The 12314-nt window shown below is 36.9% G+C and overlaps 1 protein-coding gene across 38 annotated transcripts in view; it reads left to right on the top strand.

Moving 5' to 3' along the window:
- Positions 1-12314, top strand: part of CREM (cAMP responsive element modulator) — a 67569-nt gene that overhangs the window by 40739 nt on the left and 14516 nt on the right. For 20 of the 38 annotated variants that reach the window (XM_081554270.1, XM_081554264.1, XM_081554261.1 and 17 more), the window contains one exon: positions 7376-7564. The exons of the other annotated variants lie outside the window; for them this stretch is intronic. In XM_081554270.1, the coding sequence (XP_081410396.1) occupies positions 7376-7564 (189 nt within the window). The remainder of the gene's footprint in view (positions 1-7375; positions 7565-12314) is intronic. 38 annotated transcript variants of the gene reach the window in all.

Below are 12314 nucleotides of genomic sequence, written 5' to 3'. Positions count from 1 at the left end.
TCAAAAAAGGGATATTGCCTATATTAAAAACGGATTTCTTCGATACTTAGTGACACTTGTTTATGTTGATAATTCTTTCATTTGACAAGTGAATACTAATATTTAAGTTTTTCTTTAGAAGACTTTGCTTTAAATGTATATTTATACAAGATCCATTTTCATCAAACATTTCTTTTTTTCTTTTTTTTTTTTTTAATAAATTTATTTATTTTAGTTGGGGGCTAATTACTTTACAATATTGTAATAGTTTTTGCCATACATTGACATGAATCAGCCATGAGTTTACATGTGTTCCCCTTCCTGGACCCCCTACCCACCTCCCTCCCCATCCCATCCCTCTGGGTCATCCCATTGCCCCGGCCCTGAGCCTTTGTCTCATGCATCGAACATGGAATGGCATCAACCATTTCTTACTAGCAATAGCTTAACAGAAATTAATGATTAAATGTTCTTAAATATCTAGAAATAGAAAGAGTTACTGGTGTCCTTTGGTTTTTAGATTAGAGTTTATTTTACTAGAATTTCTGGAGATTTTCCTGTGTATTTCTATGTACCTAGTTTTGAGATTGTTTTATAAACTTTTATTATAAAAAGATTTTAATTGTTTCTTAAACTTTTATCCATGGATAAAAAAACTACCAAAATTATTATATATAAATTATAATTATTATTTATTTATTATAATTATTATTATTTATTTTAATTTGATACAGTGAGTTTGTTGGTGTTCAAAACAAAGGAACTGTAAAAGTTGAAGAAATAAAATAAAAGATAAAAAAATGAAGTGTACTTAAGTTTTCTCATATACAAGTAGTTGCATTTTTAGTAGTTGAAAGTGAGATATTTACAGAAGTTGGCCTTATTATTTCAACTTATTTTTTAAATGACAAAAGCAAGAAGTGAAAGTTAGAACAGGCTATTTCCAGGAGTAGGGAAATAACTTAAAATAGGCCGGGATTCATTTTTGCAACACCAAGAAAGTGAGCTACACTTGTGAAACTTTACTGGAAGTACTGATCTTAGTGACAGGTTTGCTGTATGCCAATTAAGTCATTCTGGTCAAAGAAAAATCTGATTTGTCTCAAGAGACTATTTCTGAATGATGGTGGTTCAGACAGTCTTAGAATTAGCAAAGAATGTTACTTGTTGCATGACATGCATTGAGTGGGAATGAATTCATGAATAGAAGTGGTTATTCTATTTGTGCTGTTGCAGGTAAAGAAATTCAAATGTTTGAAGTTTCTTCATTAAATTTTCTCTAAAGACAATTGTTTTTTTCATCCATTGTCAATCTAACCCTACTTCTTCCCTTACCAGTTAAGGGCTATCATCCAAGACTTCAAATTATTTTTTCCTAAATGTCCCTGTCTCTTTTCTTGCTCCTACTTTGTTTTCCTAGGAATCTTGTTAAGAGTGAGTCTCTATTAACTCATCTTTATGCTAACGGTAAGTAAGTTCATCCTAAATCCACCATTATGAAGAAAGGTTATCTGTGACCTTCGTGGACTGCTTGAAGAATTCAGAATTCTCAGGAAGCTTGAATGAATAAGCACGCATTCCATTTCTTCATAAGAGGAATTGGCATGATCGGCTTGTGCATTCCAAAGTAAATGCAGTCGCATTTATTGCTGTTAGGAATGACTTTGCTTTCGTGCTCCCAAGGTACCTTTCAAAGCAAACTTTGGATGGTATCTGCTTAGTGTAAATCTGGTTCTTTACCTTTGGTGTTGCTGTTCTTGTTGTAGCACCAGGCTGTTTTAGTCTTTCAGTTACTCACAGTTGCTGTGTTGTGCTTGCTTTTTGAATTTCAGTCTGAGAATTCACTGGAATAAGGTCTATTCTTTCTTTTTTTTTGGCTGTTCCTTTTTAAAGTTCATTCAATGAGGTTTTATTTATGAATCCTTTCATTGCAATTGGAATAAAGGTGGTTTTAAATTGTAAATTGTAAGTAATTAAACATTTACATGTTTATGTGTTTGAATTAGCTCATATATAGCAGTAGTGGTAGTGTTAGTCGCTCAGTCGTGTCCGACTCTTTGTGACCCCCATGGACTGTGGCCCGCCAGGCTCCTCTGTCCATGGGATTCTCCAGGCAAGAATACTGGAGTGGATTGCCATTCCCTTCTCCAGAGGACCTTTCTGACCCAGGGATCGAACCTGGGTCGTCTTCATTGCAGGCAGATTCTTTACCGTCTGAGCTATAGGATCCTGTAGTTTTAATTAGCTCATATATGCAGATTTAGATTTAAAAAGATGTATCATGTGAAAAGAGGTCAGATGAAATCTTAAATTTTGCTTCTTCCTCATTTGGTCATGCATTTTTTTTTTCAGTTTCCATCTTTATTTTTCTCCTCCTCCTTCTTTATTGTTTATATATGCCTTTAAAATATTATTTTTTAATTAAATTTTTTTTTACCAAAGTTCTTGAATTTTCATCCTATAAGTAGTGTTTTCCTTGCTTCAGTGATACTACTTCCTTTACGAAGAGAAGTGTGCCATGGCAGTGAATAGTAGAAGTAGCAGATTTTTTTAAACAGTTTTTTATACCAAGAATTTTTGAAGAATTCATTGCTTAGACTAGTTGGTATGGTATCATCCTGGTTACCATGGGATATGGTAAGTTGGGGATGGGGAGACCATACCTGTTAATTCTGATTTGAAACTAAATATCATGGCTATGTCAGAATGTACATGAAGACATCTGTGTAACCACTAAAACTGACTTATGGAAAAATACTTCTTAACTAATGAATTAAACTCTCTCTAGACAAACTTTTTTTTTTTTTTAATGTAAGGTCAGTGTGTTCAACATTCAGTCTGTGGGTATAGAGCGACCTACTTAATTATGGGGTGTAGTTCACCTGAGACTTTAGGGGACAGAAAGTTAGGCATCTCCCAGAGCAACTGGAACACAGAGCTTAACCTCTGCCCGCCACTACTATGAGCAGATAGTATACCATCAGGCTTGAGTCAACTCATAATGGACAGTGAAGTAGAATTTAACTGATCGTGTAATCTAACCATTCAGTTTTCCTTCAGTTGAGATTATTTCATCAAATCGTAATGTTATTAAGGCTTACTTAGAAGAGAAAAATAAGTGTGCATGTGTTAAGTGGCCTAAAATAATACACTACTTTACCTCTGCTTGCATCCTAATCACTATTCACAGGCCCGTGAGGCTCTCCATTATGAACAATAAAGTGGCCATAAGTATAAGCTTTTATGCCTCAGTTGCATGCCCACCAGGCTGCTCTGTTCATGGAATTCTCCAGGCAAGACTACTGGATGGGTAGCCGTTCCCTTCTTCAGGGGATCTTCCTGACCCAGGGATCAAACCTAAGTCTCCTGCATTTCAAGTGGATTTTTTACTGTCTGAGCCACCAGGGCAGCCCTTTCAGTCCAAGACAGCATTAGTAAAACCTGGGTCCCCAAGGACCTAGGAATTAGTAGGAAATACAAAGCTATTTTATTTTCATTGGTCCCTAATGGCCTTGATATGGGCCAGTGATTTTATTTTAAAATGATTTGCCAGACCTGATGTCTGAGATTGGTTTTAAAATACTCTAGACACCCTGCCACCTGAAAAAAAAAGGTTTGGAATAAGTGGGTATGGCAAATAATTGACACAAAATTCTTTTACCTTTTACATTCACTAGAAAATTTCTGTAAGTTTATAAAGCTAATAATTAGCATCGAAAAAGCAAGAGAGTACAAGAAAAACATCTATTTCTGCTTTACTGACTATGCCAAAGCCTTTGACTGTGTGGATCACAATAAACTGTGGAAAATTCTGAAAGAGATGGGAATACCAGACCACCTGACCTGCCTCTTGAGAAACCTGTATGCAGGTCAGGAAGCAACAGTTAGAACTGGACATGGAACAACAGACTGGTTCCAAATAGGAAAAGGAGTACATCAAGGCTGTATATTGTCACCCTGCTTATTTAACTTATATGCAGAGTACATCATGAGAAATGCTGGGCTGGATGAAGCACAAGCTGGAATCAAGATTGCTGGGAGAAATATCAATAACCTCAGATATGCAGATGACACCACCCTTACGGGAGAAAGTGAAGAAGAACGAAAGAGCCTCTTGATGAAAGTGAAAGAGGAGAGTGAAAAAGTTGGCTTAAAACTCAACATTCAGAAAACTAAGATCATGGCATCCAGTCCCATCACTTCATGGCAGACAGATGGGGAAACAGTGGAAACAGTGGCTGACTTTATTTTTCTGGACTCCAAAATCACTGCAGATGGTGACTGCAGCCATGAAATTCAAAGACGCTTACTCCTTGGAAGGAAAGTTATGACCAACCTAGACAGCATATTAAAAAGCAGAGACATTACTTTGCTAACAAAGGTCCATCTAGCAAGGCTATGGTTTTTCCAGTGGTCATGTATGGATGTGAGAGTTGGACTATAAAGAAAGCTGAGTGCCGAAGAATTGATGCTCTTGAGCTGTGGTGTTGGAGAAGACTCTTGAGAGTCCCTTGGACTGCAAGGAGATCCAACCAGTCCATTCTGAAGGAGATCAGTCCTGAATATTCATTGGAAGGACTGATGTTGAAGCTGAAACTCCAATAGTTTGGCCATCTGATGAGAAGAGCTGACTCATTGGAAAAGACCCTGATGCTAGGAAAGATTGAGGGCAGGAGAAGAAGGGGACGACAGAGGATGAGATGGCTGGATGGCATCGCCGACTCGATGGACATGGGTTTGGGTGGACTCAGGGAGTTGGTGATGGACAGGGAGGCCTGGCGTGCTGCGGTTCATGGGGTCACAAAGAGTTGGACATGACTGAGCAACTGAACTGAACTTATAAAGCTAATAATTAGCTAAGATATGACTAAACTCACTCAGTTAATTTCATTTTTGTTTTTCCTACTACTTAATTTATACTGATGTGTTTATTGAAAACATGTTATGCTATCCTTGAAAATTTTGTAACCTAAAAATTTTCCTCCTTACATCTTTTGAAATATGCACACATGCTCACAAAGCCTATTTCTGGGATCCTGAAGCACTGAGAAATCTTTCAGCATTGGGGATATTGTCAGTTGAGAGATAATATTTTTAAATGGGAGAGCCCTCTGTCATTTGCTTATGCCAAAATCAAGAGTGCCTTTGATATAAAAAAAAAATAAAAAGTTAGGCTAAAGGAGAAGACTCATCAGTAGAAACATTTTCTCTCTAGAGCCAGCTTCTGTGTGCCTGCATGTCTTTTGTTTCCCATGTCTAATTATATAATGATCAGAAAAATAAAATGATAAGAAGAACAGATTCAGTTTTTCACAGCGTGAAAGCAAAGAAATTTGGTTAGATCTATTGGGAAAACATTGAAAACTAAGAGTTAAAAAAATGAAGTATGAAAAGAAAGAAAGGATCTTTTACCTATTTCATGGTTCTTATCCTTGGAAGCAACTACTTAGATCTGTTACTAGTTCAGAAGCTTGGTAATATTGTCAATATGGAAAATTAAGTTGTATAATTACAATTTGAAACCATACTTCATTTAACTCTTCTATACTCACATGTGGCTTAAGTTTTTATCTGTCCTGTCTTGAGGAAATGATAGCCATTCACTCATCAATCATATTTATTGAGTGCCTGCTGTGTGCTAGCCTTTGTGCTTCTTAACATGGTGGGTACACTGCCCATGCCTGTTCTTTATAAAGCACTGCTTCTTTGACATCCAACTATCAACTGAAAATATGCATTCAAATATATAACAACATATGACATTCATTCATGTCCAGCCATGAAGATCCAAAGAGGCAGTATCTCTTCTTTTTTTAGATTTCTCTCAAACCCTTTTATTATTAAGAGTGAGTCCTGAGACCCTTAAATCTTTGGACAGTCATGGTGAAATCTTGTTTTGAAAATGTGTACAAAATATAATGCTCTAGATGAACCAGACAAATAAAGTGAGATTACTTCAGAGTTTCTCAACTATTGACATTTTGGTAACTGATTCTTCAGTTTCTATCAATCTTGTGGTAGCCTGCCAGTGAACTAAAACCAGATAGTGCCTCTGTGTTGAAATCTTTTTTTAAAATGTTAACTCATCTTTCTGTGTTGGCCCTAGAACTTTAGGTCAAAGAACTGAAGATTTGGTGGTGGTGGTTGTTATTGTTACTAATAGTTCTGACAGTTTTATCCGATCAGATTGTTACCTTTGCTTAGATGCCATAACAAAGTTAGAAAATGACTCTGAAATATTCAGAATATACCTTAGACACTACCACAGCATCCCTGTAAGGCACTTACATTAAATTATAGGTGTCGTGTTACTCTGATTATGTGTTAACTTCTATCTTCATTGTAAAGTCTAGTTAGCTGGTTTATATGTGATTTTTTTTTAAAGACTAGCCCTTGTTCCACTTAACCTCTAGTGTCTAAACTAAAACATGGAGTCGTCATCTTTATGTTAAAGTATATAGAGCTCTCAGATATTTTCAATAGTACTTATTTGTCTATTAGAGTGAAATTTTAAAACACAACATTTGATCAGTTATTCATTTGAAACTTTCTGTTAATATGTCAACTTTTAAACATGGTTGGTAAGTCTCAATATTTAAGGGAAGTCTACCTCATATCTGTTGCCATAGCTACAGTTATTTAAGATACTTTGTAGAGGTAAATACTGTAGCACAAATTCTTTCCATACAGTTACCTTTTAAGGTTCTTTCCAACTTAGCATTTTATATTTCAGGATTCTCCTGACATAGTCAAAATGGTAAAGGTTACAGTTTTACAGACTTGCACTTTAAAACCTCATGTCTAAATATATATTTATATATACACACACATATGTTTTATTAAATATGTAAGTACACATATATTTTAATAAATATATAGGCTTTAAAGCTATATATTAAATATATATTCCATTAAAAGGTACTTTCTTTTGATGATAAATTAGACAGGTAGTTAGCTGAAGGTACAGATTTATTGTAATTATAATGCTCGATGGATTTTAACTGACCATTTCTTAAATCTTAGAAGAATGTTGTTTATAACTAATAATATATGAGAAAGAAAGGAAAAAGTCAAAACCTGGACTTTCTCCCTGCCTGCATCTCCATTCTTCCTCTTAAATACTATACATATGGATGCCAGGGAGGAGGAAGAACTCCCTGAGTTCTGTGTATTTCAAGCAGTTCTGAATATAAGACATTTTCAAGTGTTTTGAGCTTTTTCAGTGTGTTGTCCCATGAAGGAGGGTCCCTTGATCAATCTAGCATAGAGAATTAAGGGTAACTTGAGAATGAGAAGCTTTGGTCATATATAGGTCCAGAGTATATATTCTTCCAATATGGGGTTGTTAAGAACAAATCTTGAAATTCTCTAATACTTCTTTTCTTTTTCTGTTAAGTTGCTATAGCCCAAGGTGGAACAATCCAGATTTCTAACCCAGGATCTGATGGTGTTCAGGGACTGCAGGCATTAACAATGACAAATTCAGGAGCTCCTCCACCAGGTGCCACAATTGTGCAGTACGCAGCACAGTCAGCAGATGGCACACACCAGTTCTTTGTCCCAGGCAGCCAGGTGGTGGTTCAAGGTATATGTCATTCATCTAATACATTTAGAATACCTGTGGGTTACTGGAGCACGCCATTTAGTGGTGATTTCATAGTCCTCTGAAACATACAGGATGTAGATTTGGGGAGGGAGGGAGGGGGGTAGGGAGGACTTAAAAAGGCTTGGGGAAGTATTTTAGCATACTAAACCAAAAGTTAAATAAACTATAGAGTTTTTGATTTTTAGCAGATTTTATTGGCTCTAAAGAAAAGTTAAATTCAGAGTAACATAATGGAAAAAAAGGAGTTGGAAACATGAAGCTTTTAAGTAAATATTCTTCCTCTGGGGATTAGAAATGTACTGAATATGTTTTTAGTACCTAGTCTTAGGAAGATTTAAGTATCCAGTCCACAATGCACTGAATTTGGGTTTTTCCCCGGTTGTTACACTCAAGCCTACTTTCTAGACATCTTATTCCAAAACAAATGCTGATTTTGTGCTTTCTTTCGAGCATTTTTAGTACATTTGAATTCTGAGGTACCTATTCTATCTCTTGTGAAAGCTAAGAGTAGTGAAATGAAGCAGTTGTGATATAGCCTTAAGTTTTTCGGGTAACCCAAGATTTCAATGAAAATTGAAGTATACAGTATTTTTTATTTCATTCAGTTGTGCTCAAATAACTATAATGTGTTCAAGGCAACTTTCAAAAATCCTGTGTTTAGTTCAATTCTATTCCCCTTGGTCTATTCGCACTCATTTTAAGAGGGGGGGTAACATCAGTTCTTTTAGTTTGAAAGTTTTGCAAGTATAGAAAACAGCAGATTACAATTGATGAATCTCTTGATAATTTAGATTTACTCTGAAGTATTTGGGGCACTATTCATAAAAGTGTATGAAAAGCTAAACTGGTGACATTTATGGAGTTAAAAAAAAATCAATAGTATTTACTCAGTGCTTTAATGTTTTCTTTTAAATATAAAATTAAAGCACCTATTCTATTTATCTGATATTCATAAATCCTTTATACCTAAATGAAAAATCATAAAAAATGTTCTCATTTCTTCTCACTTTATCTTTTTTTAATATGGAAAATGTACTGAAAACTTGCTACTTTAAGAAGGAGAGTTTTTTAAATGTTTTGTGTTGTGCATCAACAATACACACGTAAGTCTTATATATGGGGGGGTTTTAACAAGTCTTTTTCTTCCATAAGTCACAAAGGATATTTTTCAGCATTGATTCTATCAGCTTTATGGCTTTACCTTTCATATTATGTTGTTAATCTACCTGTGATGCACCTCTGTGTGTACTCTTGGGTGAAAACCTGTTTTTATTTTTTTCTCTCCGCATATGCAGCCAGTTATGCGCAGTAAGTAGGCCTTGTGCAGTCATGAAATGTTTCAGCATTCTCACTGCTGCATGCCAGCACTACACTGCTTTTGTTGTCATAGAACAAGCGCCCCTTTTTTGTCTTTTTAACTTTTTGTTTTTAGTGCTGTTTTCACTTTCATGAACTATTCTCTCATATGCGTTGGGAATAAGTTTGAATTTCTAAATACTAATAGTGTAACACAGTAAGAAAACCAATGATGAGATTATACTCAATTTACCAATTGACTTAGGGAGAACTGAAGTCTTTTTTCTTATTGAGGTATACCTGACACGTAACATTTTTGTTAATTTCAGGTGTATAGCATAATGTTCCTACATTTGTATAGTCACAGTTAGTGATCACCGTGATAAGGATATTTATTATAACATACTTAACCGTGTATAGTTACAGACTTTTTTTGTGTGTGCTGAGGACTTTTAAGACTTACTCTTAGCACCTTTCAAATATACAACACAATATTAGTAACTCTAGTCACCAATTTGTACATTACATTCCTGGGACTTATTTTATAACTAGAATTTGTACCTTTTGACATCCCCTTCACCCTTTTTTGCTCTCCCCCATTCCCTACCTTTGGCACCCACCAGTCTGTTCTCTCTGTCTGTGAGTTTGAGTTTTGTTTGTTTAAATTTCACATATAAATGATATCATACAGCATTTGTCTTTCTCTGTCTGACTGATTTTACTTAGCATAATGCTCTTCTCAGGGTCCATCTATGCTGTCACAAGTGGCAGAATTTCCTTCTTTTTTATAGTTGATTAAAATTACATATATATATATATATATATATATATATATATATACACACACACACACACATATACCACATCTTCTTTAATTATCTGTCAATAGACACTTAGATTGTTTCCATGTTTTGGCTATTGTAAATATTGCTGCAGTGAACATGAGGGTGTAGATATCTTTTTGAGTTAGTATTTTTATTTTCTTCAGATAAATACCCAGAAATAGGATTGCTGGATCATAGGGTTGTTTTATTTTTAATTTTTTGAGGAACCCCCATAGTGTTTTCCATAGTGGCTGCACCAATTTATATTCCCACCAAACAGAGCATAACTTATTCAGATCTTAACTTTTTTTAACAGTTTAAAATTTTCTCCATGGCAGTGGGGGGTGGGTCCTCTCATACTCTGAACAGTGTTCAATTAGTTCTTAAATATTTGATGGGGTTGGGTTTTTGTTTTTGCTATTAGGAGTGGTAGCTCTTGGTTACATTTTCTGGCTGCTGGTATAGAGAAATTGATTTTTTTTTAAAGTTTATCTTTTATCTATGAACCTTGCTAAAACTCTAATTACTTCTACTGCTAATAATATTCTGATTCATGGTGAATCTCCCTGTGATCCTTCATGAATGTTTATATCAAACACAAATAAGATGTAAATAAATATTCCTCTTGTTCTTTCTCCTTGCCTTTACTTTTATCTTCTCCTTCTCCATCTGAAAAATAATGGTGGCCAGGGGTTCTACTTCTTCCTTAAACCCAGCAGGGTCCGTGGGCATTCTTGTCTTACTCTCTGTCCACCTTCCACCCTGTCAGTCCCTTGAAAGGTCACAGCAGTTTCTCTGTGAGTCTCTCTGCTCATCTTTTTTTTTTTTTCACATTATGCCACATAATGCTTTTGAATGCAAAGTGTTCCTGTACAACAGAAGTTTATAAATGCCTACTTCTTAAACAGCTTTCTAGACCCCAGGGGTCTGGAAATGTTTCATACTTTTATTTCTTAACAGTTTAGGTCAAAATTTAATAATAATACAAATGTATTCTGGATCATCTGAATAAGCTACACCTATGCTCCTGTATTATGCTGGTTACCTGTACATTTTTTATTTTGCTTGTGTTAGAGAGAAATAGTTTTACTGTCTCTGTCGTCATCTTGATGGCCCCCTCCCTCTGCAGTACTGACCTCTGCTGACCTCTGCTTCCTACACTTTCTGGGTAACCCTGCCCCTCTTCTGGTCCCCTTGGCCCAGCTCCCAATGTGTCGGCAGTTGTGGTGGAGCTCAGGCTGCATCCCGGGCCCTCTTTCGCCTGGGTTGAGTGCTCCCTCTGGATGACCTCATCCCTGCTCCCGGCTCACATCTCTTGACGTCTGAGGTCCAAAACCCCACATTAATTTTTCCCACCGCACTTCCCCTTCTGTTACCCTGTTTCATTCAGTAACTGTCCATCCTGTTACTTCATGCGGAATCCTGGATGTCACCCATCACTCTCCTGCCCCTTCTTCATCCCTCCTTCTTGCTAAAGAGCTCATCTCTTCATTCCTCCCCACCTCCACTGTCACAGTCCTCTTTCTGGACCTCGATGATTCCTGGCCACTTCCCGGTGGCTGCCCTGAAGCTGGCAGCTATGGAGCAGCACCCTGATTTTCTTCCTCATGCCAGAAGCAGCAGCTCCCTTGTTGGCCTGGTGTTTTGGGAATTGCTCCTGAAAGTTTAGCTAGGCTCCCTTTACTCATCCTGCCCAGTGATTTTGGGAGCTACTAATATTTCTTAGAAACAAAAGTCTCTGTCTCCACCATTTCCTCTTTCCCATTCTACTCTCCCTTCTGCAGTTCAGAGTGGTGTTTGTAAAATTTTCAAGTGTGAAATCACATCAACCTCTTCTGCTCAAAACCCTTCTGTGAATGCCTGTTACTTGTTAAGACAGAATCCCTAACAAAGCCCTCTGCTTGGTCCAGGCTTTCCTTCCTCACTGGACTCCTCCCTACACTTCTCCCTCTTCTGTGCAGAGTTCCTTTCATCTCCTGTCCTGTGCCATGCGCCCTCTCCCCTCTAGGGCCCTCACCTCGAGTCATGTGCCCTGGCAGGAGCACTTCCCCCATCGCTTCATGCTGGAAAACACTTTCCTAGGCAGCCTTCCCCAACCTTCTACATCTGGCTGCTGGGACTCTTGACAGCCCTGACGTGGGATAAATGTTCAATAACCATTTCCTGAACAAAAGTGAAATAGTCTACCTCTGTAAAAATGTGACTAACTAGTTCCATGTGCTGATTAACCAAGTTTATCTAGTCCAGGGGATTTATTAAAACTGTACCAATAGCAGTAGTCAGCCAAGCAACCAACCCCCCTTCTTCCTTTCCTTCCTCTACTCTTTTTTAAAAATATATTTATATTTATTTACTTGGCTCCTCTGAGTCTTAGCTGCGGCATGCAGGATCTAGTTCCCTGACCAGGGATCAAACCTAGGCCCCCTGTATTGGGAGTCTTAGCCACTGGACCACCAGGGAAGTACCCCCCTTTTTTTTTTTTACATGAATAGGTTTGAGCACCCAAGTGCCAATTTAAAGAAATGTTGAGATTAAAATCAATGTGAACTTTCTCAGATTTGAAATAAAGACCTCAGGCATGGCTGGGATGAAAGAGTCCCTCGTGGACT

Source organism: Giraffa tippelskirchi, chromosome 13 (assembly GCF_054371585.1).
Source record: "Giraffa tippelskirchi isolate mGirTip1 chromosome 13, T2T-mGirTip1v1.2.pri, whole genome shotgun sequence".
Taxonomy (NCBI): domain Eukaryota; kingdom Metazoa; phylum Chordata; class Mammalia; order Artiodactyla; family Giraffidae; genus Giraffa; species Giraffa tippelskirchi.
The sequence above is the reverse complement of the archived record's forward strand: the minus strand, read 5'-3'. Positions and strand labels throughout refer to the sequence as shown.